Source organism: Balaenoptera ricei, chromosome 1 (genome assembly GCF_028023285.1).
Source record: "Balaenoptera ricei isolate mBalRic1 chromosome 1, mBalRic1.hap2, whole genome shotgun sequence".
In the NCBI taxonomy this organism is placed as follows: domain Eukaryota; kingdom Metazoa; phylum Chordata; class Mammalia; order Artiodactyla; family Balaenopteridae; genus Balaenoptera; species Balaenoptera ricei.
In genome coordinates this window covers 152114494-152140173 of record NC_082639.1, presented here as the reverse complement: position 1 = coordinate 152140173, position 25680 = coordinate 152114494, and the positions used below count along the sequence as shown (strand labels likewise).

At 40.0% G+C, this 25680-nt stretch overlaps 1 protein-coding gene across 1 annotated transcript in view; it reads right to left on the bottom strand.

The window, feature by feature from the left end:
• Positions 1–10523: 10523 nt before the first annotated feature.
• NSL1 (NSL1 component of MIS12 kinetochore complex) overlaps positions 10524–25680 on the bottom strand; it is a 53819-nt gene continuing 38662 nt past the window's right edge. The window contains exons 5-6 of the mRNA XM_059938318.1: positions 13938–14005; positions 10524–12036 (exon numbers count right to left, since the gene is read on the bottom strand). Coding sequence (XP_059794301.1) covers positions 11758–12036; positions 13938–14005 — 347 coding nt within the window. The 3' untranslated portion in view covers positions 10524–11757. The remainder of the gene's footprint in view (positions 12037–13937; positions 14006–25680) is intronic.

Genomic DNA, 25680 nt, shown 5'->3' with positions numbered 1-25680 from the left:
AATTCATTCTATTAATGGCCTTTCACCCAATTTTGCTGCACTGTAACATCGTGGGTTGGTTTAAACAATTTTTTCAAACCATATTTAAAGGGAGGTATGAAAGAGAAAAGGGGTTGTGTTGGGGGAAAAAATGGTTTCTGAGAATTCTGAGGCTCTGATCTGATGTATTAAATAGTGAAGGGAACCACAGGCTTATCTGCACATCTTGTAAGCCATTTGAGGAAATCTCTGGAGAGTGTGACACCTTCACAGATAACACGGAGTAAACTTGATCATGGTCCCTTTGATGCCACATCTTGTCTTGTTCCTCCTCTGTTTCCTCCCTCTCTGATCCGACAACAGCTGGGAGGCAGGAAGGGGGTTCCAGGGCAGAGCCCCCAGCAGATTAAGTCCTATGTTTCAGGGAGGGCAAGCCTGGGAGTGTTGGAAGTCGGGGGTGGGGGGGCCACAGAGTCCATCATCCAGGCAGAGAGAACACATATTGACTTATGGGGTTTTTTTTCAATTTATTTATTTATTTATTTTTGGCTGCGTTGGGTCTTCGTTGCTGCACGCGGGCTTTCTCTAGTTGCGGCAAGTGGGGGCTACTCCTCGTTGTGGTGCCTGCAGGCTTCTCACTGTGGTGGCTTCTCCTGTTGCAGAGCACGGGCTCTAGGCGTACGGGCTTCAGTAGTTGTGGCTCACGGGCTTAGTTACTACGCAGCATGTGGGATCTTCCCAGACCAGGGCTCGAACCCGTGTCCCCTGCATTGGCAGGCGGATTCTTAACCACTGCGCCACCAGGGAAGTCCCTTGATTTATGTTTTTGAACTTTGTTCCTCTCGAGTGTGAAAGACAAATGAAACGAGGATTCGTTTAAGGAGTATTTCTGGAGAAGCAATCATTTGTTAAATCTGAAAAATTCCTTTAAAAGAGGAATTCTTGGATTGGGCTTATAACAAACAGAAATCGCAGAAAGTATTAAGATTTGCCAGTAAATTACAGGAATTTCTTAGTGCTACATCTTAAGTTTTCGAAACCAGACAAAACAATTTCTTGCAAGCAGCTAATTCCACAGAAGTCTCAGAACACATGAGTTTTACCCTCAGCTTCCCTCTGGGAGCCTGGAACCCTAGCAACAGTACAAGTCCCATCCCCCCCAACTCCACTGCTGGCCCTTTCCTTCTGCTCCTTCTTGTCACCCCATTGAATTCCCAGCTGCCACTGATGTCTCCCATGACCAATGGCAGATTGCTTGTGGGCAGAGTCTGTGCCTTGGTTTACACGTGTATAGCCATTACCTCTTAGCACACTATTTGAGTATTTGTAGAATAAAAGAAGGTGTGATTGTGGAAAATGATTTTAAAATGGTTTGGAATGTGATTGGGAAAGATCATAAGGCTCTGGAGCTGGGATGTGTGGGACCTGGCCCAGAGGTGTCCTACAAGTTGGTCAAATGTTATTACTCTACCCTGTCATTCCCTAATTTCCACACCCTCACAGGATCGGAGGCGGGCAGCAGACGTGACATATGTAAAGTATGACAAATCAGAGAGAATTCATGCCCACACTTATTTTAACCTTCTTCCCACCACATTATTTTCAACAGGGAAGGAAATGAAGCAAGATATGCAGGTCAAAGCCTCACTTCTCCTTTTTCCCACCTACACTTCTGGTGGAGATGCTCAGGTGTTAAATGGCTCAAAAGAAAAGGAGCTTCAAATGTAGGAACAAAGGAACTCTAACCCGGGAAAAGTCACTGAAGCAGCTGGCGCTGCAAAGGGCAGGGATGGGGGGATCCAGGCGCTGTTGAGGTGATGCAGGCAGCAAGAGCCCTGAAGGGCGAGGGTAACCACCGGCTGCTTCATGGAGGAACTAAACCTCAGAAGAGTCTGAAGGAACCAGAAGAATGAAATGCCCAAGTCTCAGATACTTACGGACTGGTGAAGGGGATTCCCATCCAGACGACGCCAGAAGCAGAAATGGACAGAAAGCTCCAGTGCCATCATGGCGGAAGACGTGGGCCACAGAGCCACATGTGTGGGCAACAACGGAGGCCTTAAAACCCATGACTAGGTATGAGCTCCAAGGCATGGGAGACAGTCTCTGAAATGAAGCTAGTCAAGGTGATAATACAGTCGGCCTGAGCCTTCACAGTCACAGGTATCGGCTGGAGCAGGAGATCCAGAGGAGCCAGGTTTCCTTACCTGGCTCCCCCAGGCCACCTAGTAGCCAAAGGAAAGGAGGGCCAGAGGGCAAATATATCTGCTGGCAGCAGGGAGTCAGTCTGAGGGGTGTGTATGCCCTCCTCTGCTCTGACATCCTCAGGGATACAGGGACTAGACTTCAATGGTAGTAGCCAGAAGACTCCAGAGTTCTAATTCAGGGGAGTTTCCCAGTGATTTGCCTTCAGGACTTGAAATCCCCCAGCTACCCACCTACTCCCCACTCCACTCCCCTGCCTCCCGCTAGGAAGACTGTCTTCTAAACTCAATTAATAAAGAATATGAATACCACAGGTCATTAATGCCTGAGACTGTGATACAGGGAAACTGAAAAGTTAGAAATTTGCAATATGAAATCATTCATTCATTCATTCAACTAATATTAGTGGAGGGCCCACTGGGTACAAACAACTTAGAGATACAGCAATGAATTATAGGAGGACTCTTTAACCCTGAAGCTTCAAATGAATATAATATTAATTTTCCCAAATCCTTTCATATAAAATCCCCACTAACCCTTTAGTGGTTCTCTAGAAAGATTTTTTTTTTTTCTTCAGTTTTGTACACAGAGGCTTGATAATAGAATGTTTGCAGAACAAATGGTCAGGGAGCAGGGAGCAGGGGGCAGGGGGCAACTCCAAAGAAACCAAAACTGACAGCTAAAAACAGTCTTATCTGAAATATACTGAGATAACGGAACTGAAACGGCTGAGCGAGCCTCTGGGGTACAATTCGTTTCTTAATTCTCAATGATAGGAAGAAGAGAAGATAGTGCCAAAGACAATTCATATTCACTTGCATTTGTGTTATAGTTTTTAAATCATTTAAAAATCAAATCTATTTTCATGCAAGTATTATATGCACATAAAGAATCAAATCTATAAGGGTTATAAGGGTTATAACAAAAAATATCAGTCCCTTGGCCCACTTTTCCCACTTAGAGTCATCCACAAAGTTAGCTACTTTCACTCTTTTAGCTGTGTTTTTCTGGCATTTACTGAATAATATCCACCTCCGGCTATCTCTTGAGTTGGCTATTTTAGACACTTTGCATTGACAAAGATTTCATTCCCACTTCGTGGCTGATATTCAGACGGTCAGAGTTACAACCGTATGAGTTGTTTCAACACTGCAAAATGAACTTCTGTACTGGTTGGTACAGAAGCTTCCTCAGCATCCTATCGCTGTCACCCTGGCTGCTCCAGTTCCCATCCTGGGAAACCCTGGACTTCCCCAGGACCCAGCAGATAAGCGGGCATTCCAGATCCCCTGCTCCAGTGTTTTGACCACTGTCTGTTCTAAATGTCCAGTACTCATGCTGTACTCATTGTTAATTCCCAATCCTCTTGCCCTCCCAATATAACTGTCTCGATTTTTTATTGAATTCAGATTTGGAGTATACATTATTATGTCTATATAAATATTATTCACTGTGGAGCCAACTATTACTACATTTCTTTTCTTGTGCAACTTTCTGCTTTTATTGTACTGAATAATTGCCTGATATTTGATTTGATTTGTTTCTTTGAACATCTGAATACTATAAAATACCTCTTCTGTAAAATTTTCCATGTTGCCAGTTATATTTTCTTCTCCCCAAAATCTCTCTTTTGGAGTCTTACATGTTCATATTCCAACCTGGTCTGACTGGACTCTTCTCCAGATCTGCTGAACAGTGTCCTGTGGACTTGAATTGGCTGCTATCTTGTAGCCTCTCTTTCCTAGATCCCATGGGTTTCTTCTTTGGTTTACCCTTTGTAGTGGTGCACATCCTCTAGAAGTGTCCCCAAACAGGATGCTTTGGAAGTAATTTTTTTTTCTTTTTTTTTTTTTAAGATATTGCATGGGCTTCCCTGATGGCGCAGTGGTTGAGAATCTGCCTGCCAATGCAGGGGACATGGGTTCGAGCCCTGGTCTGGGAAGATCCCACATGCCGCGGAGCAATTAAGCCCGTGAGCCACAACTACTGAGCCTGCGTGTCTGGAGCCTGTGCTCCACAACGGGAGAGGCCGGGATAATGAGAGGCCCGCGCACCGCGATGAAGAGCGGCACCCACTTGCCACAACTAGAGAAAGCCCTCGCACAGAAACGAAGACCCAACACAGCCAAAAATAAATAAATAAATAAATAAAGGAGTTCCTTAAAAAAAAAAAAAAAAAAAAAAAGATATTGCATGTCTGAGAATGGCTTTTAGCTAACCTCACACTTGATTGTTTGGCTGGGTATAGAGTCCTAGGTTGCAAATCACTTATACTGAGAATTTCCAGATTGTATTGCTCCAGGGACTTCTAGATTCAGGATTGTTATTTAGTGGTTTGATGCCATTCCAATTCCCTTTTCTTTATGATCTTTTTCCTCTGGTGGAAGCTTTTAGGAACTTCTCTTTATCTAACATTTCTCAGTTATGTGCCTTGGTGGGTGTGAGTTTGTTTTTTGTTTCTTGTCTTTTTTCATTCCTTGTGTTGAATACTCAGCTTTCATCCTCCAGAGTCTTGCTATCTAGGAATGTTTCTTGTATTATTCCTATTTCTTTACTCTCTTTTTGAGATATACTTCACGTAACACACAATTCACCCACTTAAACTATACAGTTCAATGGGTTTTAGTATATTCACCAAGCAACCATCACTGCTATAAAACATTTTCATCACCCCTGAAAGAAACCTCATACACATTAGTGGTCACTGCCCGTTCCTCCCACCCTCTCCCTTCCTCTGGTCCTAGGCAACCACTAATCTATTTTCTGTTTCTATAGATTTGCCTATTCTGGACATTTCATATAAATGGTGTCATACAAAAGACAGTCTTTTGTGACTTACCACTTAGCATGTTTTCAAGTTTCATCCACATTGTAACATGTACTGTACTTCTTATTGCCAAATAATATTCCATCAATTGGATATACCACATTTTATTTATCCATTTGTCCCTTGATAAGACATTTGGGTTGCTGCTACAAATGTTCATGTACAAGTTACTGCACAGACATGCCTTCAGTTCTCTTAGGTTTAGACCGCAGGATTGAATTGCTGGGTCATATGGTAACTGCGTTACCTCTTTGATAATTTTGACTCCTCTGTTTTTTTCTGCCCTTTCTTTCTGGGAAGGTTATCAATTCGACATTGGCCCTCTAAATTTATTCTCTTTATTCTTATCTTTGCTTTCTAATTTGTCATCTTCTAATCTTTTTGTTTTACTTTGGGGAAATTCTCATGTTATCTTTCAGCTCTCCTACTGAATTTATTTCAACTTTTACACTTCAACTTTTAATTTTTGAGAACTCTTTTTTGTTTACTAAATTCTTTAATAGCATTTTTTGAATGGATGCAGTTATCTCCTCTTATCTCTGGGAGAGCAGTAATTATTCTGAACTCTGTTTTGTATTTATCTGTTGTTTGTTTGTTTCTGAGGTCCTAATTTCCCTTTGGTTTTTGTGTTGTTTTCAGTTAACCAATATGCATTAAGAAACTATCATGGGCCCTGCAGGCACTATTTTAGGTACTCTGTATTTAGATACAAAGATTCCTGCCTTTGTGGGACTCACAGTCTTTTGGTCTCTGCATTTGGAGGCCTCCTTCAAATGTCTGGCGAATTTCCATTTGTGTGTTTATTATTTTTTAAAATAAAACTTACATAAAATTAAATGCAGAAATTAAAGTGTATAGGTCAATGAAATTTTACACATGTATACAGCAATATGAGCACCACTAAGATCAAGATACAGAACATTTCTGTCACCCAGAAAGGTTCCCTGTGCCCATTCCCAGTTAATAATTCCTCTTTCCCCACAGGTTACCACCATAGATTTATTTTGCCTATTCTGTCATTGCATACACAGTACGTACTCTTTCAAGCCAGGCTTCTTTCATTCAATATAACGTCTTTGGGATTCATCCATATTACGTGTATCAGTAATTTCACCTTTTAAAAAAATTCCTGTGTAGTATTTCATTATGTGTATATGCCGTAACTTATTTTTTCATTCGGCCATTGATGGATATTTGGGTTGCTTCCTGTTTTTCATTATGTGTTCATTTTTTTTAATTTTTAAAAAACATTTATTTATTTGGCTGCACCAGGTCTTAGTTGCAGCACACAGGATCTTTGTTGCGGCATGCGGGATCTTTTAGTTGTGGCATGCGAACTCTTAGTTGTGGCATGTGATATCTAGCTCCCTGATCAGGGATCAAACCCAAGCCCCCTGCATTGCGAGCATGGAGTCTTAGCCACTGGACCACCAGGGAAGTCCCTGTCTATTCATTTTTGAGAGTAAAATACATACAAAAATGTTTCTAGAAGCTCTATGTAAGTGAGGCTTAGAGACTAAAGTAGAGCTACTGGATTGGCCAGCTGGAAATGTGGTTTGGGACCTCCAAATATCACTGTCTATAACTCTTTTCTCTGGGGGTTGTTCAGTTTCTCTAAAGAAGGACCATCTAAGATGTGTGAGCCAGGCTGCCAGTATTCTGGAACTTCAAGTCTTATCATTCCAGTGCAGAATTTCATTTTGCCCATTTTTTTGTACTGAGTTTCACCCTTCTCTCCAGGGCATCTTTACTTCAGTTTTTCAGAAAACAAATTCCTTTGGTGAAGATTAATTACTGACAGTGAGTGGAGGGGATAAGGACACAATCTCCTTTTCAGGCTCCTCCATCTCATCTCAGCCTTTTGTGGTGTTGTAGTGTCCTCCATTCTTCAACTGTTCAGAGATTCTGGGGGGAAAACTGGATTTCTCTTATCAGTGCATCTCTCTGCAGACACTTAGGATTGATCTTCCTCTGATCTGCTAATTCATTTCTCTTTCCTCCATACACTTTCCTTCTTCATATGCTAAGGTTTGGGGCAACATATCTCCTGGTTTCATCAAAAGATGCGTGTGTTTCTCTTTCTTTTGCTATTTTGGGGTAAATGCTACAAAAGGAGGAAAATGGATTCAATGGATTTCCACTTCCTTTCCCCTCATTTGCTGAAATTAATGGCTCCTCATCACCAATTCTAAGAAGTACAAAATTCTTAAGAGTTGATCCTGCTTCTCTCTTCAGGTTCACCTGTAGCAAGCCTCTTTAAACAAGACCCACATAGAGAGACTTACCTGATGGTCCTCCAGTACACAATGCTCCCTCACAACCACCTGCTTTGTTAAATTCTCTCAGGCTGGGGCTTCCCTGGTGGCGCAGTGGTTGAGAGTCTGCCTGCCAGTGCAGGGGACACGGGTTCGAGCCCTGGTCTGGGAAGATCCCACATGCCGCGGAGCGACTGGGCCCGTGAGCCACAACCACTGAGCCTGCGCGTCTGGAGCCTGTGCTCCGCAACAAGAGAGGCCGCGATAGTGAGAGGCCCGCACACCGCGATGAAGAGTGGCCCCCACTTGCCGCAACTAGAGAAAGCCCTCGCACAGAAACGAAGCCCCAACACAGCCATAAATAAATAAGTTAATTAATTAAATTAAAAGAAATTCTCTCAGGCTGCCAGGAATCTTCCTCCCTGATTATTTGCCTCAAATATTCAAGACTGTTCAAATGTCACCTCCTCCATAAAGACTTCCATGACTTCTCACCAAAGTTCCCTCCACACACATTTATATAGCATTTGCTGCATTGCACGATCATTGTTCACATGCTTGTTCTCCTCACTAGAATATGAGATTCTTGAAGACAAGTTTTATCCTATGGGCTTTTTCACTTCCTTTGTCAACCCAAGTAATAATAATGCCTATGGAATGCTTACTATGTATACTATGCGCCAAGTACTAGTCTAAGGACTTTATATTATGAACTCATTTACTTCCCATAATAACACTATAAGGTGGGTTTTATCATCACACCCATGTTACATATGAGAACACTGCAGTGCAGAGAGGTTAAGCAACTTGCCCAATTCTATTTAATAACAGGAGAGCAGAAATCTGAATGCAGATGATCTGGCTGAGAGACTATGCTCTGAATCTCTCTGACTTTTGAACTGAGTAGTGACTAACAGGAATCTGCTGAATGGATTAACAAATGAATGAAGGTGTGTAGGGAAAAACCAAGGCCTTCGATAGAAGTCAAACAAGCTCATTCTTAGAGATAGCTACATTTTGAAGCAAATTAAAAGTTTGATTTCATTGGCTTTGTTCTCTATGCAGCCCAAGCCATAAAGACCCAGAGAAAGAGGTCTAGGAAAAGATTTCTCTTATCTAGTGTTATGGACTAAATGTTTGCTTCCCCTCAAAATCCATAGGTTGAAGCCCTAACCCTGCCCCCACCCTGCCCCCCGTGTGGCTGTATTTGGAAATGGGGCCTCTAAGGAAGTAATTAAGGTCAAATGAGGTTATATGGGTGCAACCCTGATCTAATAAGATTAATGTCCTTATAAGAAAAGACACCGGGCTTCCCTGGTGGCACAGTGGTTGAGAATCTGCCTGCTAATGCAGGGGACACGGGTTCGAGCCCTGGTCTGGGAAGATCCCACATGCCGCAGAGCGACTGGGCCCGTGAGCCACAACCACTGAGCCTGCGCATCTGGAGCCTGTGCTCCGCAACAAGAGAGGCCACGATGGTGAGAGGCCCGCACACTGCGATGAGGAGTGGCCCCCGCTTGCCGCAACTGGAGAAAGCCCTAGCACAGAAACAAAGACCCAACATAGCAATCAATCAATCAATCAATCAATAAACTAAAAAAAAAAAAGAGCTTACTTTAAAAAAAAAAAAAAAAAAGAAAAGACACCAACATCCCCCAACCCCCAATGCATGCATGAAGGAAGAGAAACCTCACCAGAAACCAAATTTGCCTTGATCATGGATTTCAAGCCTCCAGAACTGTGAGACATTAAATTTCTGTTGTTTAGGCCACCCAGTCTGTGGTATTTTGTTATAGCAACTCAAACCGACTAATACAGTTTCTAATGGCTGAAGTTTGGAAAACACAGATATTCCTTCAATGTTTTCAGAAACCAGCTGCTTTAACAGTGTTCTCTCTCCAGTGGAAGAGGTTAAAACCTTTCCATGTTGTGTTTTTTTGTTTGTTTGGCTCTGATTTTGTTGAAAGGAAATTTTAAGACTCCATCCAATCCAGCCTTCTTTTTACCATAGGTAGGTCAATATTTGATTTTCTATTCTTTCCTTCAACATTCCCTGCAACTATAAACTTTCTGACCTTTTATCACCTTAGCTAGCTTAGTTCTCGGTCTATGCAGAAACACAATTTCTCTTCTTAAAAATGTATATTATCAATATTATTACTGATATCAGCCATGTTTATCTTAGTTAATAATGCTAATATATTTTCTTTCCTAATGGTATTTCATTTGTAAATCTGCTATAACTGTGGAGTGAAAGTTGGGGCTCTCTGAAAGATTTCAAGTTTCAGGGACTTCCCTGGCAGTCCAGTGGTTAAGACTTTGTGCTTCTAATGCAGGGGGTGTGGGTTCGATTCCCACCCCCCCCCCCCAAAAAAAAGTTTCAGCTGCCTGTCGGAGCACTTTAAAAACAACAAAACTTTTTTTTAATTACAAAAATTTCCAGACCCAGGAGTAGAAAGATTAGAGCCTCACACAGATCCAACATTATCAAGAATTTTGCCACACTTGCTTAATCTAGTCCTTTTCCTTTTTTTTCTTTGCTGACATATTTCAGAACAAATCTAAGACATCAAGTCATTAAACTCTATGTATCTCAATATGAATCTCTTAAAAAAGGGAGACATTTTCTTATGTAAACACAATGCAATTATCTACTGTAGGAGAATTAACAATAATTCTTTTGTCTGCATGCTTTTGAAGTGAAATTACTCATACAGAATTCTGTACTATGAAAAAGTTAGCACTGCATTTGTATAGCAATATTCTGTAGACTCAAAACAGTTTTAAAGTGAAATTTAGTATGTTCTGAAATGCAAGGTGCTGATCTACCATCTAACTAAACCTGCGCTCAAGAAGGCCTGAGACTACTCTTAAAAACGCACAGGGGCTTCCCTGGTGGCTCAGTGGTTAAGAATCCACCTGCCAATGCAGGGGACACGGGTTCGAGCCCTGGTCGGGGAAGATCCCACATACCACGGAGCAACTAAGCCTGTGCGCCACAACTACTGAGCCTGCGCTCTACAGCCTGCGAGAGCCACAACTACTGAAGCCCGTGAGCCACAACTACTGAAGCCCACACGCCTAGAGCCCGTGCTCCACAAGAGAAGCCACCGCAATGAGAAGCCCGTGCACCGCAATGAAGAGTAGCCCTCACTCGCCGCAACTAGAGAAAGCCCGCACGCAGCAACAAAGACCCAATGCAGCCAAAAATAAATAAATAAGTTAATTTTTTAAAAATACACAGTATAAGGTTGAAGTCTTTGTACATTATTTTAATAAAAAACACACTGCTGTGTACAAATATACAGATCTCAAGTTGTAACATTCAAATACAGAATGCGATAAAGTAGCTTTGTAAGTTTTCTTCACTGAGACAGATTTTCTGTCACATTTAGACTTTTATGATTATTAAGACATAATGAACAAGAGAAGTACAGATTTTCCAGCCTCGTGATTAGTAAATTCCTCTGCAAAGGAATGAAGGTATTCAGTCATTAATAGGGAAACAGCTGGCAAATCAGATGACCCTGCCTACATTGTATCAATGTAAGAGACACAATAAGAGATAAGAAACTGCAGTTAATGTTAGAAGTATAGGCAATATAGCTTTCTCAGACTTCAACCCATGATTATATACTTGATATATAAACATTCTTAAATGTAAAATAGTTCAGTATGATTGCATCTATATTTGTTCCACAATGACAATTTGTTTAATGTATTAATCTGATATATATTTTTGACCTGGAGTCATTTACAAAGAAATAATGAGAAATCCTGAAACGAAACTATTAGTTGCAAGTCAAATTATGTTTAAAAGTTAAGAGATCTATGGAAAACAAGTGTGGGTAAGAAACACTGGCTACATGCCAATTTTTATTTCTAAGAGAAATTTGTACACAAATAATCATCTTCTTTATCTTACAAAACAAAACCAAAAAATCCTAAAATTAATCCCACAAATCCAAATTAGCAGAACTTAGAGTAACAAAGTCAGAGCCAGTCTTGTCACCTGCACGCTAATTTGATAAATCAAACTGCTTTGCAGGGGTGGGGGAGGACTGCATCTGCTCCTGTGCAGAACTGATGATGACTTTCAGCCCTTAAATAACGACAACTGTCACACAGCTCTTTTTTTAAAAGAAAGATGTATATCCAGGAAACCCAATGCAATATGTTACTTCTGAAATTGCATAAAAGCTGTAAGGCAGCCAAGTGTTGATGGTATTCAAGGACAGTAAAAGTTTGCACTCTTAATGACCATTGACAGGCTTTGTGCCAATATTCAAACAATACGCTTTTCACTGACTATCAATGCAAAGGTGAGGAAAGAAATACAATATTACATCATACCCCAGCACAGAGCTACTGTATTTGTATAAAAGAATCACTACTTATCTGTTGTTTTAAATGAAGTCCGGTCTGGGCATTAAGCTGGAATCTAAATGTTGATAGTGCCTAATCTCAACTCCCAAGATAAACAAAAAGAGTTTATGTGTCAAGACTGATTCTCTTTGGCCGCAGTGGATACCATTTTCTCTGGGGGCAGTCTTCAGTTCGCTTTCTTCTCAGTACCAAGTCAGTGTCTTTCCTAGCAGAAGTCTCTGCTGGTGTGGTTTCTATTTGTGCTATAAAGCTCTCAGGTTTAACATCTGGTTTCCTACAACAACCGGAAAACACTTCTTGGTGGACTCTCTGGAGCTGGATAACAGGCTGCATCTTTAAAACTTGGGAAAATCCATCTCCTTGTTCAATTAATGCAGGTAAGGACTTAAAAAACAAACAACAGTAATACTTAACATTAATCTCAGGTTGAAACGCAAACACACAGAGATAGACACAACACTTGAGTATTTTAACTCTTCAGGTCAAGGCTTTTTCTAAAACCTAATTTTTTAGGTCATAGATATTCAACTTTACCTTAAAATACCAGTTTTAGCTGAGGAATTTTAACAAAAAGCTAAAACTAAAAAGATACGTTCTGTTCCTATAATGCCTGGTAGTAAAATAAAACTCTGGCAAAATAAGAGGTAACAGAATTTCAGAGTTTAAAATTTAATGTCTGAAATTCCATATTTTAGGATAGTAAGTGTTTTAGAAATCTTAATTATCAAGAGCAGGGATCAGCACATTTTTCCTGTAAAGGGCCATACAGTAAACATTTTAGGCTCTGAGGGCCTTTACATCTCTGTCGCAAGTATTCAACTTTCCTGTTGTAATGTAAAGAAGCCGTAGACAATAAGTAAATGAACGTACATGGCTGTGTTCCAAAATAGTTTTATTTACAAAAACAGGTGGCAGGCTGGATTTTACCCTGTCCCACCACAGTTTGCCAACTCCTGATTAAGAACATGTTATGAGAGAAGTGTGAGTACCAGAAAATCATGGCATAAGTACAAACCACAAAAGAATGTTACAGAAGATGATCAAAACAGAGGAGATTCTGAAGGAGTTTTAAAATAATTTTCATGTACTAGAAATCTAAATATTTTCTGTTTGGGCAAAATAAATGTCAATAATATAAACAATTTTATGATAATAATATTAAAACTCCAAGTTGGATATGCAGTTGATGGAAGAAATTTTCACATATTGAGGTATGGGGAAATCACTCTGGCTTATACATGATTTAGCCTGAACTTTATGCTAACTGAAACAGCCTGTCTTGTGGCCTGTCAAACATACATTGTACATCTGCTTTCATCATTAAAGAAAAGAATTTGTTCATCATCCACTTACATAAAGGGTTAAGCTGCAACCCACTGCAGCCACCCAAGACAGTGAGCCCTCAGGGGAATTCAGGCATTCTGTTCTTTGGATGTACAGGCTTCTAGATAGTTAAGATGCATATTTAAGGATGAATTTCAATGACCCCAGATTCTTGCATCTTCCCATACACAGAAAAAATCCTAAATTCATTTACTTGAGATGTCCGTTCTTTGTGGTTAGCAGTAATCTTTTACCAAGCTGTAACCTTGACCACATTTTTTGCAGCCAAAAAAATTCATATATCCTGGCTCCTCCCCTACCCCTTGGGAGCAGTCCCAGCAGAGCTACTGAGAAGCTGTTTCCTGGGCTATAGTCCTCAGTTTGGCTCTAATAAAACTCTTCTTCCATTCTTACTGTATATTGTTTATTGATTATTTGCGTCAACACAGTATAATATAGTGGTTAAGAATATAGGCTCTGGAGCCAAACATCTAGGGTTTAAATCCTGGCACAATTATTTATTTGGGCAATCTACTTAGCCCCTCTGTGCCTTGGTTTCCTTATCTGTAAAACAGTAGCAGTACCTATCTCAGAGGGTTAGTGTAAGGATTAAATGAGGAAATATAGTACATGTAAAGCAATTAGATGGTGCCTGATCCATACTAAATGCTGACTAAATGTTAACTGGTATTATTATCCAGAATTGTTTGATGGATTGCTAACTCTCAGAACTCAAAAATATAACCAACCTTTAAAGAAGCCAGGTATAATACTGGCACATAGTAGGTGCCTAATAAATGGTAGTTATTCTGAACGTTACTATCACTTAATAAATTCATTAAAGATCTATTTAAAAGACTACTGAGAATTCCTGTTACAACAGACTAAAACACCTATGAATGCTAAAAGCAAACACCTAGCCACACATGTTATTCACTTATAATTTAGTATGTAGCTTTTACCTTCATGGCTTCACTGATCTCCTTAGCTATTGTTTCTCCTCTGCATTTCAAGTTTTCCATACGAGGGGCTGCAAAGAAACCGTCAAACAGTATTTTACGCTTTTTATCTAATACCAAGTCATAAAAGACATGCAGATGCTATCTGGACAACAATCTGTTAGGACTATTCACCTTAGCTCAATCTTTCTTAGAATACTTTGTAATCTAATTAAAACAAGTGTCCTATTAAGTTTATCTAGATAAATAAAAAGACCGTGAAAATATTAGAATAGCAGAGAAAAACTTATGCTTATAACTATAAAATGATAGACAGGGACGTCCCTGGTGGCACAGTGGTTAAGAATCTGCCTGGCACGGGTTTGAGCCCTGGTCTGGGAAGATCCCACATGCCGCGGAGCAACTGAGCCCGTGCGCTACAACTACTGAGCCTGCGCTCTAGAGCCCACGAGCCACAACTACTGAAGCCCATGCGCCTAGAGCCCGTGCTCCACAACAAGAGAAGCCACCGCAATGAGAAGCCTGCACACTGCAACAAACAGTAGCCCCTGCTCACTGCAACTAGAGAAAGCCTGCATGCAGCAACGAAGACCCAATGCAGCCATAAATAAATAAATAAATAAATAAATAAATAATTTTTTAAAAATAAAATAAAATGATAGACAAGAGTTGTACTATGAGTAGTCTTAACACTGTGTGTCCCTAAAAAAGAACCTAATGTTTGTTCTGCATATTATCTACCACTATGTTTAACATCTTCAAGCACTATCACATTTTAAAATAAACATAGGCTAATATTTGGTATCTGTAGTACTCTGAATTTTATAAAAGTAAAACATATTTGAACTTAGAATATACAGTCACATTATATCAAGGACACCTAGATGGAATTTCTGAAAAAGAAAATGTGGAATAGATTATCAGTAATATTCATTTTTTTTCCTTACTTCCTCAATGCTTTTCTTTTTTTAAAAATTATTTGTTTGTTTGTTTGTTTATTTATTTATGGCTGCGTTGGGTCTTTGCTGCTACACGCGGGCTTTCTCTAGCTGCGGCGAGCAGGGGCTACTCTTCATTGAGGTGCGGGGGCTTCTCATTGTGGTTGCTTCTCTTGCTGTGGAGCACGAGATCTAGGCATGCGGGCTTCGGTAGTTGTGGCACGCAGGCTCAGTAGCTGTGGCACACGGGCTTAGTCGCTCCGCGGCATGTGGGATCTTCCCGGACTAGGGCTCGAACCCGTGTCCCCTGCATTGGCAGGCAGATTCTTAACCACTGCGTCACCAGGGAAGCCCCACTCGATGCTTTTCTGATTCCTAATACATTTTCTTTTCTTCCAATCTGTGTTACAAATGTTCATGCCTACTTCATAACAGAACCGCATATTCAATGATACCTCTGTATAAAAATCCTACTAAAACTCCAAGTGAAACTGGAGATAAGAAAAATCATTCCATTATGAAATCATCTACAAATTAGTTTTTAGAAGAGTAGTTCTCACTAGAAATTTCTTAAAGTCTAAGCAAGTATATAACTATGTTAGGAAGGCCACAGTTTTACTGACTTCAACAGATTGGCAAATAAGCCAAGCAAAGAATTTCTTTCATAGCTGCTCTTTTTCTTTTCTGACTTTTCTTAGCTCAAAAAAGTGAGAACACATTTAGAAAAAAGAAAATGAATAGCAAAGGCAACTGAGAGATGCCGGAGAGGGTGTGGAGAAAAGGGAACCCTCTTACACTGTTGGTAGGAATGTAAATTGATACAGCCACTATGGAGAACAGTCTGGAGGTTCCTTAAAAAACTAAAAATAGAACTACCATATGACCCAGCAATCCCACTCCTAGGCATATACCCTGAGAAAACCGTAATTCAAAAAGACACATGCACTCCAATGTTCATAGCAGCACTATTGATAATAGCCAGGTCAGGAAGCAACCTAAATGGCCATTGAAAGATGAATGGATAAAGAAGATGTGGTACATATATACAATGGAATGTTACTCAGCCTTAAAAAGGAACGAAATTGGGCCATTTGTAGAGACGTGGATGGACCTAGAGGCTGTCATACAGAGTGAAGTAAGTCGGAAAGAGAAAAACAAATATCTTTTATTAACGCATATATGTGGAATCTAGAAAAATGGTATAGATGATCTTATTTGCAAAGCAGAAACAGAGACACAGATGTAGAAAACAAACATGGATATCAAGGGGGAAGGGGCAGGGTGGGATGAACTGGGAGATTGGGACTGACATATATACACTATTGATACTATGTATAAAACAGATAACTAATGAGAACCTACTGTATAGCACAGGGAACTCTACTCAATGCTCTGTGTGACCTAAATGGGAAGGAAATCCAAAAAAGAGGGAATACATGTATATGTATAGCTGATTCACTTTGCTGTACAGTAAAAACACAACATTGTAAAGCAACTATACTCCAATAAAAATTAATTTAAAAAAAAAAGGAACTGAGAGAACAGGCACTTAAAGGAGAAAGGCAAAGGCAAAGGCAACATGATAGCCTCAGAAAAAGGGTTCTTGACCTTTTTTTGTTCCCAGAGATTTCTTTGGCAATTTGGTGAAGCCTGTGGACCCCTTCTCAGAATATTTTTTAATGTATTTATTTTTTAAATTGAGGTATAATGTACATACAGTTAAATGAATAACTTAAGTTTAGCATTCAATCACCTTTGACAAATGTACACCAAAGTCATGGGACATTTCCATCACTCCAGAAAGTTTTCTTGTGCCCCTTTCCCAATCTTCTATACAAGAAGCAACCACTCATCTGATTTCTATCATTATACGTTAGTTTTGCTTACTCTAGAATTTCAGAACAATGTTTTAAAATATAATTTAAAAATATAATTACTTAAAAAATGTAGTAGGTAATATAGGCGCTTCTTTATTAATGATTTAAACAAAAAGATCGAGTGGCAGGTCTAATTACCATAATAAGAAAATAATGAGTATAAACAATATTGCGAGGTGTCTGCAACAACTGAAACTGAAAATATCTGTGGCTTCCAGTAGCAAAAAAAAAAAAAAAAAAAAAAAAAAAAAAAAAAAAAAAAATTACAGGTACTGCTAATACTACCACCATTACCTGCATTCAAAATCGAAGGAAATGCTAAATTTCAGTTTGAGGTTAATAAAAATAACAATGTAATTTTTTTCCTCTCCAAGTTCACAGCCTCCTATATTCTCAGGACCCTTGCCTTAAAATAATATGCTAATTTAATTTCAATTCTTTTACGATTTGGGGAGATTCCCCCAAGAGCACTCAGGCAATTATTAAAATTTCCCCTGGGTATGGCAAATAAATGATCCAACCTTCAGTACTTCTGTAGCAATCTGGCTTCCAGCCAGGCCCACATTCTCTCCTCATCAAACTTGCACACCTGCGTGGAGCTGCCCATTCTTCTAACATTTATTATGTACTTTCCATGGACAAATACCAGCAGTAGGTACTCAGAGTAAGGAAAAATGGTCTCTGCCCCTCAAGGAACTTTCAGTTGAAAAGAGAGAGACACATGGAAACATATAGAAACAAGTCATACTTTTTCAAAATCAGCTCAAACTTGCCCCAGGCAGTCTCTAGTTTCCATGATCACTGCCACACATTCCACTCCCTGCCTGAACTGACCATTCCCCTGTGACAGGCTCCCACTGGGTCCTGAACAGTTCCAGTAAAATACCTGGAAGACTCCACTGCACTAACTTGTCTAGAAGAGTGTTTCTCAACCTTATTGGATCTAACCTTCCCCTTTAAAACGTATTTTGTAAAGTCCCCTTTGCTATTCTAAAATAAATTTCATAGATATTTCTACACACATAAATGGAAATATAGACATATATACTTATCATAATAGAGTATTATTTAATATATTTAATATGTTCAGATCAAACCATATCAAAAAAATGTAAGGAAGTACTCAGATGCCTGTACCTATTTATACTGGGTACATTTGGATTTAAGAAAATTTATATTTAGAAGTCATTCTATACAGAAAACAAAAGATCAGAGACTATTCTATATAGAAAACAAAAGATCAGAGAAATAACAGACTAGATTTATTTGAATATGACAAGGAGGAGGAAATAATCTTAAGAGTGTGGATAACATACCAAGACAAAATACAGGAGGTTAAAATGGTGAAAATTAGGAAGTATAATATATCTACAAATGAGATGGCCTTATTAAACGTGTCATATCAAAATAATTCCCTACATTAAAACATGGGGAAGTATAAGATTAAATCCAACAGAAAACATATCTCCTACTTTGAAATTCACCATAATTCAGATTACATTCAGTATATACATCCACTCAAAAAGAATTCAGAGATCACACTGTTGAAAGGTGGTGGGCAATAGAGAATGGATAAGACAAAAACAGAAATATGAGAAACTACAGAGAAGATATGTGGTTGACCTTTGTGGATAGATTCAGAGTAAGAGTAAAGACAAGCAATCTAAAAATCGAATTAAAAATTTAATATTCACATAATTTCTTATCACTGTACAAAAATAGTTTTTAATATTTAGTGTGGCAATAATAGGAAGTATTTAAAAATCATTTTTATTAATAAAAAAATGAGATTCCTACATTTCGTGTGCTTCTATTAATTCAGTAACATTTGGTTCTATTAAAAGGACTCTCAAATCTTCTATTACATATTACCCATTAGCTTTGTTCTACACACAACGCTCTAAGTAATTCATCATCTTTTTTTTTTTTTTTAATTCATCATCTTTTGAAAGAAGGGAGTATGAAAGTTGTAACTGGATCTAAAACATTTCATAATTAGACTGATAAAATGTAACTGGTTGCAAATAGTTGTTTCTTTTTAGTTCAACTTACCTTTCCTGCACATGTAAACTAACAGAGATAGAAAGAATATTTGAAGAAATATGATGATGTAAGTCAGAATGGTGGTTACATCTGATAGCAGAATACTGACCAAGAAGGAATGTAAGTAAACTTTTTTGGGTACAGAGCATCTGTAAAGTTGGGAAGCAGGATAAATGTGTGCTAGTTACATTTGCAAATAATATACTCAATATCTTTTCCCTCAACCTCAAATTACCTTTTCAAGTAAAATTTAAAACAATGGGTCCGGCCGGCTCTGGAGGGGCCCCACCAGCCAAAGCTGCGACAGTCCTGGGGACCGCGGGCCAGTTGTTTCAACAAGTAACTTAAAGACAAAATGGAAAAAGAAGGAGGTTTGCGCCTGAGATCATGTTGATGCGAAACCAGGGATGGCCACCTTGTGCCAGATCACTCATCCTGGGGTGAGCCAGCTGCCATGTCATGAGGACACTCAAGCAGCCCTAAGGAGAGAGCCATGTGGCAAGGAACTGAGGCCTCCTACCTACAGTCACAACATTTAGGAGAGGAGCTTCAAGATGGCGGAAGAGTAAGACGCAGAGATCACCTTCCTCCCCACAAATACATCAGAAATACATCTACATGTGGAGCAACTCCTACATGACACCTACTGAACGGTGGCAGAAGACCTCAGACCTCCCAAAAGGCAAGAAACTCCCCACGTACCTGGATAGGGCAAAAGAAAAAAGGAAAAACAGAGACAAAAGAATAGGGACGGGACCTGCACCTCTGGGAGGGAGCTGTGAAGAAGGAAAGGTTTCCACACACTAGGAAGCCCCTTCACGGGCGGAGACTGCAGGTGGCGGAGCGGGGGAGCTTCGGAGCCACGGAGGACAGCGCAGCAACAGGGGTGTGGAGGGCACAGCGGAGAGATTCCCGCACAGAGGATCGGTGCCAACCAGCACTCACCAGCCCGAGAGGCTTGTCTGCTCACCCGCCGGGGCGGGCGGGGGCTGGGAGCTGAGGCTCAGGCTTCGGAGGTCAGAGCCCAGGGAGAGGACTGGGGTTGGCTGCGTGAACACAGCCTGAAGGGACTAGTGCGCCATGGCTAGCCGGGAGGGAGTCGGGGAAAAGTGTGGACCTGCCGAAGAGGCAAGAGAGTTTTTCTTCCCTCTTTGTTTCCTGGTGCACGAGGAGAGGGGATTAAGAGCACTGCTTAAAGGAGCTCCAGAGACGGGCGCAAGCCGCGGCTATCAGCGCAGACCCCAGAGACGGACATGAGACACTAAGGCTGCTGCTGCCGCCACCAAGAAGCCTGTGTGCAAGCACAGGTCACCATCCACACCTCCCCTCCCGGGAGCCTGTGCAGCCCACCACTGCCAGGGTCCCGTGATCCAGGGACAACTTCCCCGGGAGAACGCATGGCGCGCCTCAGGCTGGTGCAACGTCACGCCGGCCACTGCTGCCGTAGGCTCGACCAGCATCTGTACCCCTCCCTCCCCCCGGCCTGCGTGAGCCAGAGCCCCCGAATCAGCTGCTCCTTTAACCCCGTCCTGTCTGGGCGAAGAACAGACGTGCGCAGGCGACCTACACACAGAGGCAGGGCCAAATCCAAAGCTGAACCCCAGGAGCCGTGCAAACAAAGAAGAGAAAGGGAAATCTCTCCCAGCAGCCTCAGGAGCAGTGGATTAAATCTCCACAATCAACGTGATGTACCCTGCATGTGTGGGATACCTAAATAGACAACGAATCATCCCAAATTGAGGAGGTGGACTTTGGGAGCAAGATATATATATTTTTTCCCATTTTCTCTTTTTGTGAATGTGTATATGTATGCTTCTGCGTGTGATTTTGTCTGTATAGCTTTGCTTTTACCATCTGTCCTAGGGTTCTGTATGTCCGTTTTTTTTGTTGTTGTTTTTTGTTTTTTGTTTTCCTTAGTAGAGTTTTTAGCGCTTGTTATCATTGGTGGATTTCCTTTTTGGTGTGGTTGCTCTCTTCTTTCTTTCTTTTTCTTAATTACTTAAAATTTTTTTAATAATTACATTTTATTTTTTATTTTAATAACTTTATTTTATCTTCTTCCTTCTTTCTTTTTTTTTCCTCCCTTTTATTCTGAGCCGAGTGGATGACAGGCTCTTGGTGCTCCAGCCAGGCATCAGGGCTGTGCCTCTGAGGTGGGAGAGCCAAGTTCAGGACGTTGGTCCACAGGAGACCTCCCAGCTCCACGTAATATCAAACAGCGAAAATCTCCCAGAGATCTCCATCTCAACGCCAAGACCCAGCTCCACTCAACGACCAGCAAGCTACAGTGCTGGACACCTTATGCCAAACAAGTAGCAAGACAGGAACACAACCCCACCCATTAGCAGAGAGGCTGCCTAAGATCATAATAAGGCCACAGACACCTCAAAACACACCACCAGATGTAGGCCTGCCCACCAGAAAGACAAGATCCAGTCTCATCCACCAGAACACAGGCACTAGTCCCCTCCACCAGGAAGCCTACACAACCCACTGAACCAACCTTAGCCACTGGGGGCAGACACCGAAAACAACGGGAACTATGAACCTGCAGCCTGTGAAAAGGAGACCCCAAACACAGTAAGGTAAGCAAAATGAGAAGACAGAGAAACACACAGCAGATGAAGGAGCAAGGTAAAAACCCACGAGACCTAACAAATGAAAAGGAAAAAGGCAATCTAACTGAAAAAGAAGTCAGAATAATGATAGTAAAGATGATCCCAAACCTTGGAAACAGAATGGAGAAAATACAAGAAACGTTTAACAAGGACCTAGAAGAACTAAAGAGCAAACAAACAGTGATGAACAACACAATAAATGAAATTAAAAATTCTCTAGAAGGGGTCAATAGCAGAATAACTGAGGCAGAAGAACGGATAAGTGACCTGGAAGATAAAATAGTGGAAATAACTACTGCAGAGCAAGATAAAGAAAAAAGAATGAAAAGAATTGAGGACAGTCTCAGACACCTCTGGGACAACATTAAACGCACCAACATTCGAATTATAGGGGTCCCAGAAGAAGAAGAGAAAAAGAAAGGGACTGAGAAAATATTTGAAGAGACTATAGTTGAAAACTTCCCTAATATGGGAAAGGAAATAGTTAATCAAGTCCAGGAAGCACAGAAAGTCCCATACAGGGTAAATCCAAGGAGAAACACACCAATACACATATTAATCAAACTATCAAAAATTAAATACAAACAAAAAATATTAAAAGCAGCAAGGGAAAAACAACAAATAACATACAAGGGAATCCCCACAAGGTTAACAGCTGATCTTTCAGCAGAAACTCTGCAAGCCAGAAGGGCGTTGCAGGACATATTTAAAGTGATGAAGGGGAAAAAACTACAACCAAGATTACTCTACCCAGCAAGGATCTCATTCAGCTTTGACAGAGAAATTAAAACCTTTACAGACAAGCAAAAGCTAAGAGAATTCAGTGCCACCAAACCAGCTTTACAACAAATGCTAAAGGAACTTCTCTAGGCAGGAAACAAAAGAGATGGAAAAGACCTACAATAACAAACCCAAAACAATTAAGAAAATGGTAATAAGAACACACATATCAATAATTACCTTAAATGTAAATGGATTAAATGCTCCAACCAAAATACACAGATTGGCTGAATGGATACAAAAACAAGACCCATATATATGCTGTCTACAAGAGACCCAATTCAGACCTAGGGACACATACAGACCGAAAGTGAGGGGATGGAAAAAGATATTCCATGCAAATGGAAATCAAAAGAAAGCTGGAGTAGCAATTTTCATATCAGACAAAACAGACTTTAAAAAAAGACTATTACAAGAGACAAGGAAGGACAGTACATAATGATCAAGGGATCAATCCAAGAAGAAGATATAACAATTGTAAATATTTATGCACCCAACATAGGAGCACCTCAATATGGCAAATACTAACAGCCATAAAAGGGGAAATCGACAGTAACACAATCATAGTAGGGGACTTTAACACCCCACTTTCACCAATGGACAGATCATCCAAAATGAAAATAAATAAGGAAACACAAGCTTTAAATGAGACATTAAACAAGATGGACTTAATTGATATTTATAGGACATTCCATCCAAAAAAAACAGAATACACTTTCTTCTCAAGTGCTCATGGAACATTCTCCAGGATAGATCATATCTTGGGTCACAAATCAAGCCTTGGTAAATTTAAGAAAATTGAAATCTTATCAAGTATCTTTTCCAACCACAATGCTATGAGACTAGATATCAATTACAGGAAAAAAATCTGTAAAAAATACAAACACATGGAGGCTAAACAATACACTACTTAATAACCAAGAGATCACTGAAGAAATCAAAGAGGAAATCAAAAAATACCTAGAAATAGGGCTTCCCTGGTGGCGCAGTGGTTGAGAATCTGCCTGCCAATGCAGGGGACACGGGTTCGAGCCCTGGTCTGGGAAGATCCCACATGCCGTGGAGCGACTAGGCCCGTGAGCCACAACTGCTGAGCCTGCGTGTCTGGAGCCTGTGCTCCGCAACAAGAGAAGCCCCGATAGTGAGAGGCCCGCGCGCCGCGATGAAGAGTGGCCCCCGCTTGCCGCAACTAGAGAAAGCCCTCGCACAGAAACGAAGACCCAACAGAGCCATAAATAAATAAATAAATAATAAAAAAACCCAAAACTTAAAAAATACCTAGAAACAAATGACAATGAAAACACGACGACCCAAAACCTATGGGATGCAGCAAAAGCAGTTCTAAAAGGGAAGTTTATAGCAATACAATCCTACCTCAAGAAACAAGAAACAACTCAAATAAACAACCTTAGACCTAAAGCAATTAGAGGAAGAAGAATAAAAGAACCCTAAAGTTAGCAGAAGAAAAGAAATCATAAAGATCAGATCAGAAATAAATGAAAAAGAAATGAAGGAAATGATAGCAAAGATCAATAAAAACTAAAAGCTGGTTTTTTGAGAAGATAAACAAAACTGATAAACCATTAGCCAGACTCATCAAGAAAAAAAAGAAGACTCAAATCAATAGAATTAGAAATGAAAAAGGAGAAGTAACAACTGACACTGTAGAAATACAAAGGATCATGAGAGATTACTACAAGCAACTATACGCCAATAAAATGGACAACCTGGAAGAAATGGACAAATTCTTAGAAATGCACAACCTTTCGAGACTGAACCAGGAAGAAGTAGAAAATACGAACAGACCAATCACAAGCACTGAAATTGAAACTATGATTAAAAATCTTCCAACAAACAAAAGCCCAGGACCAGATGGCTTCACAGGCAAACTCCATCAAACATTTAGAGAAGAGCTAACACCTATCCTTCTCAAACTCTTCCAAAATATAGCAGAGGGAGGAACACTCCCAAACTCGTTCTATGAGGCCACCATCACCCTGATACCAAAACCAGACAAAGATGTCACAAAGAAAGAAAACTACAGGCCAATATCACTGATGAACACAGATGCAAAAATCCTCAACAAAATACTAGCAAACAGAATCCAACAGCACATTAAAAGGATCACACACCATGATCAAGTGGGGTTTATCCCAGGAATGCAAGGATTCTTCAAGATATGCAAATCAATGTGATACACCATATTAACAAATTGAAGGAGAAAAACCATATGATCATCTCAAAAGATGCAGAGAAAGCTTTCGACAAAATTCAACACCCATTTATGATAAAAACCCTCCAGAAAGTAGGCATAGAGGGAACTTACCTCAACATAATAAAGGCCATATATGACAAACCCACAGCCAACATCATCCTCAATGGTGAAAAACTGAAACCATTTCCAATAAGATCAGGAACAAAACAAATAAAAGGAATCCAAATCGGAAAAGAAGAAATAAAGCTGTCACTGTTTGCAGATGACATGATACTATACATGGAGAATCCTAAAGATGCTACCAGAAAACTACTAGAGCTAATCAATGAATTTGGTAAAGTAGCAGGATACAAAATTAATGCACAGAAATCTCTTGCTTTCCTATACACTAATGATGAAAAATCTGAACGTGAAATTAAGAAAACACTCCCATTTACCACTGCATCAACAAGAATAAAATATCTAGGAATAAACCTACCTAAGGAGACAAAAGACCTGTATGCAGAAAATTCTAAGACACTGATAAAAGAAATTAAAGATGATACAAATAGATGGAGAGATATACCATGTTCTTGGATTGGAAGAATCAACATTGTGAAAATGACTCTACTACCCAAAGCAATCTACAGATTCAATGCAATCCCTATCAAACTACCACTGGCATTTTTCACAGAACTAGAACAAAAAATTTCACAATTTGTATGGAAACACAAAAGACCCTGAATAGTCAAAGCAATCTTGAGGGAAAAAAACAGAGCTGGAAAAAAAAAAAAAAAACAAAAAAACACAGAGCTGGAGGAATCAAGCTACCTGACTTCAAACTATACTACAAAGCTACAGTAATCAACACAGTATGGTACTGGCACAAAAACAGAAATACAGATCCATGGAACAGGATAGAAAACCCAGAGATAAACCCACACACATATGGTCACTTCATCTTTGATAAAGGAGGCAAGAATATACACTGCAGAAAAGACAGTCTCTTCAATAAGTGGTGCTGGGAAAACTGGACGGCTACATGTAAAAGAATGAAATTAGAACACTCCCTAACACCATACATAAAAATAAACTCAAAATGGATTAAAGACCTAAATGTAAGGCCAGACAGTATCAAAGTCTTAGAGGAAAACATAGGCAGAACACTCTTTGACATAAATCACAGCAAGATCCCTTTTGACCCACCTCCTAGAGAAATGGAAATAAAAACAAAAATAAACAAATGGGACCTAATGAAACTCAAAAGCTTTTGCAAAGCTTTTGCAAAGGAAACCA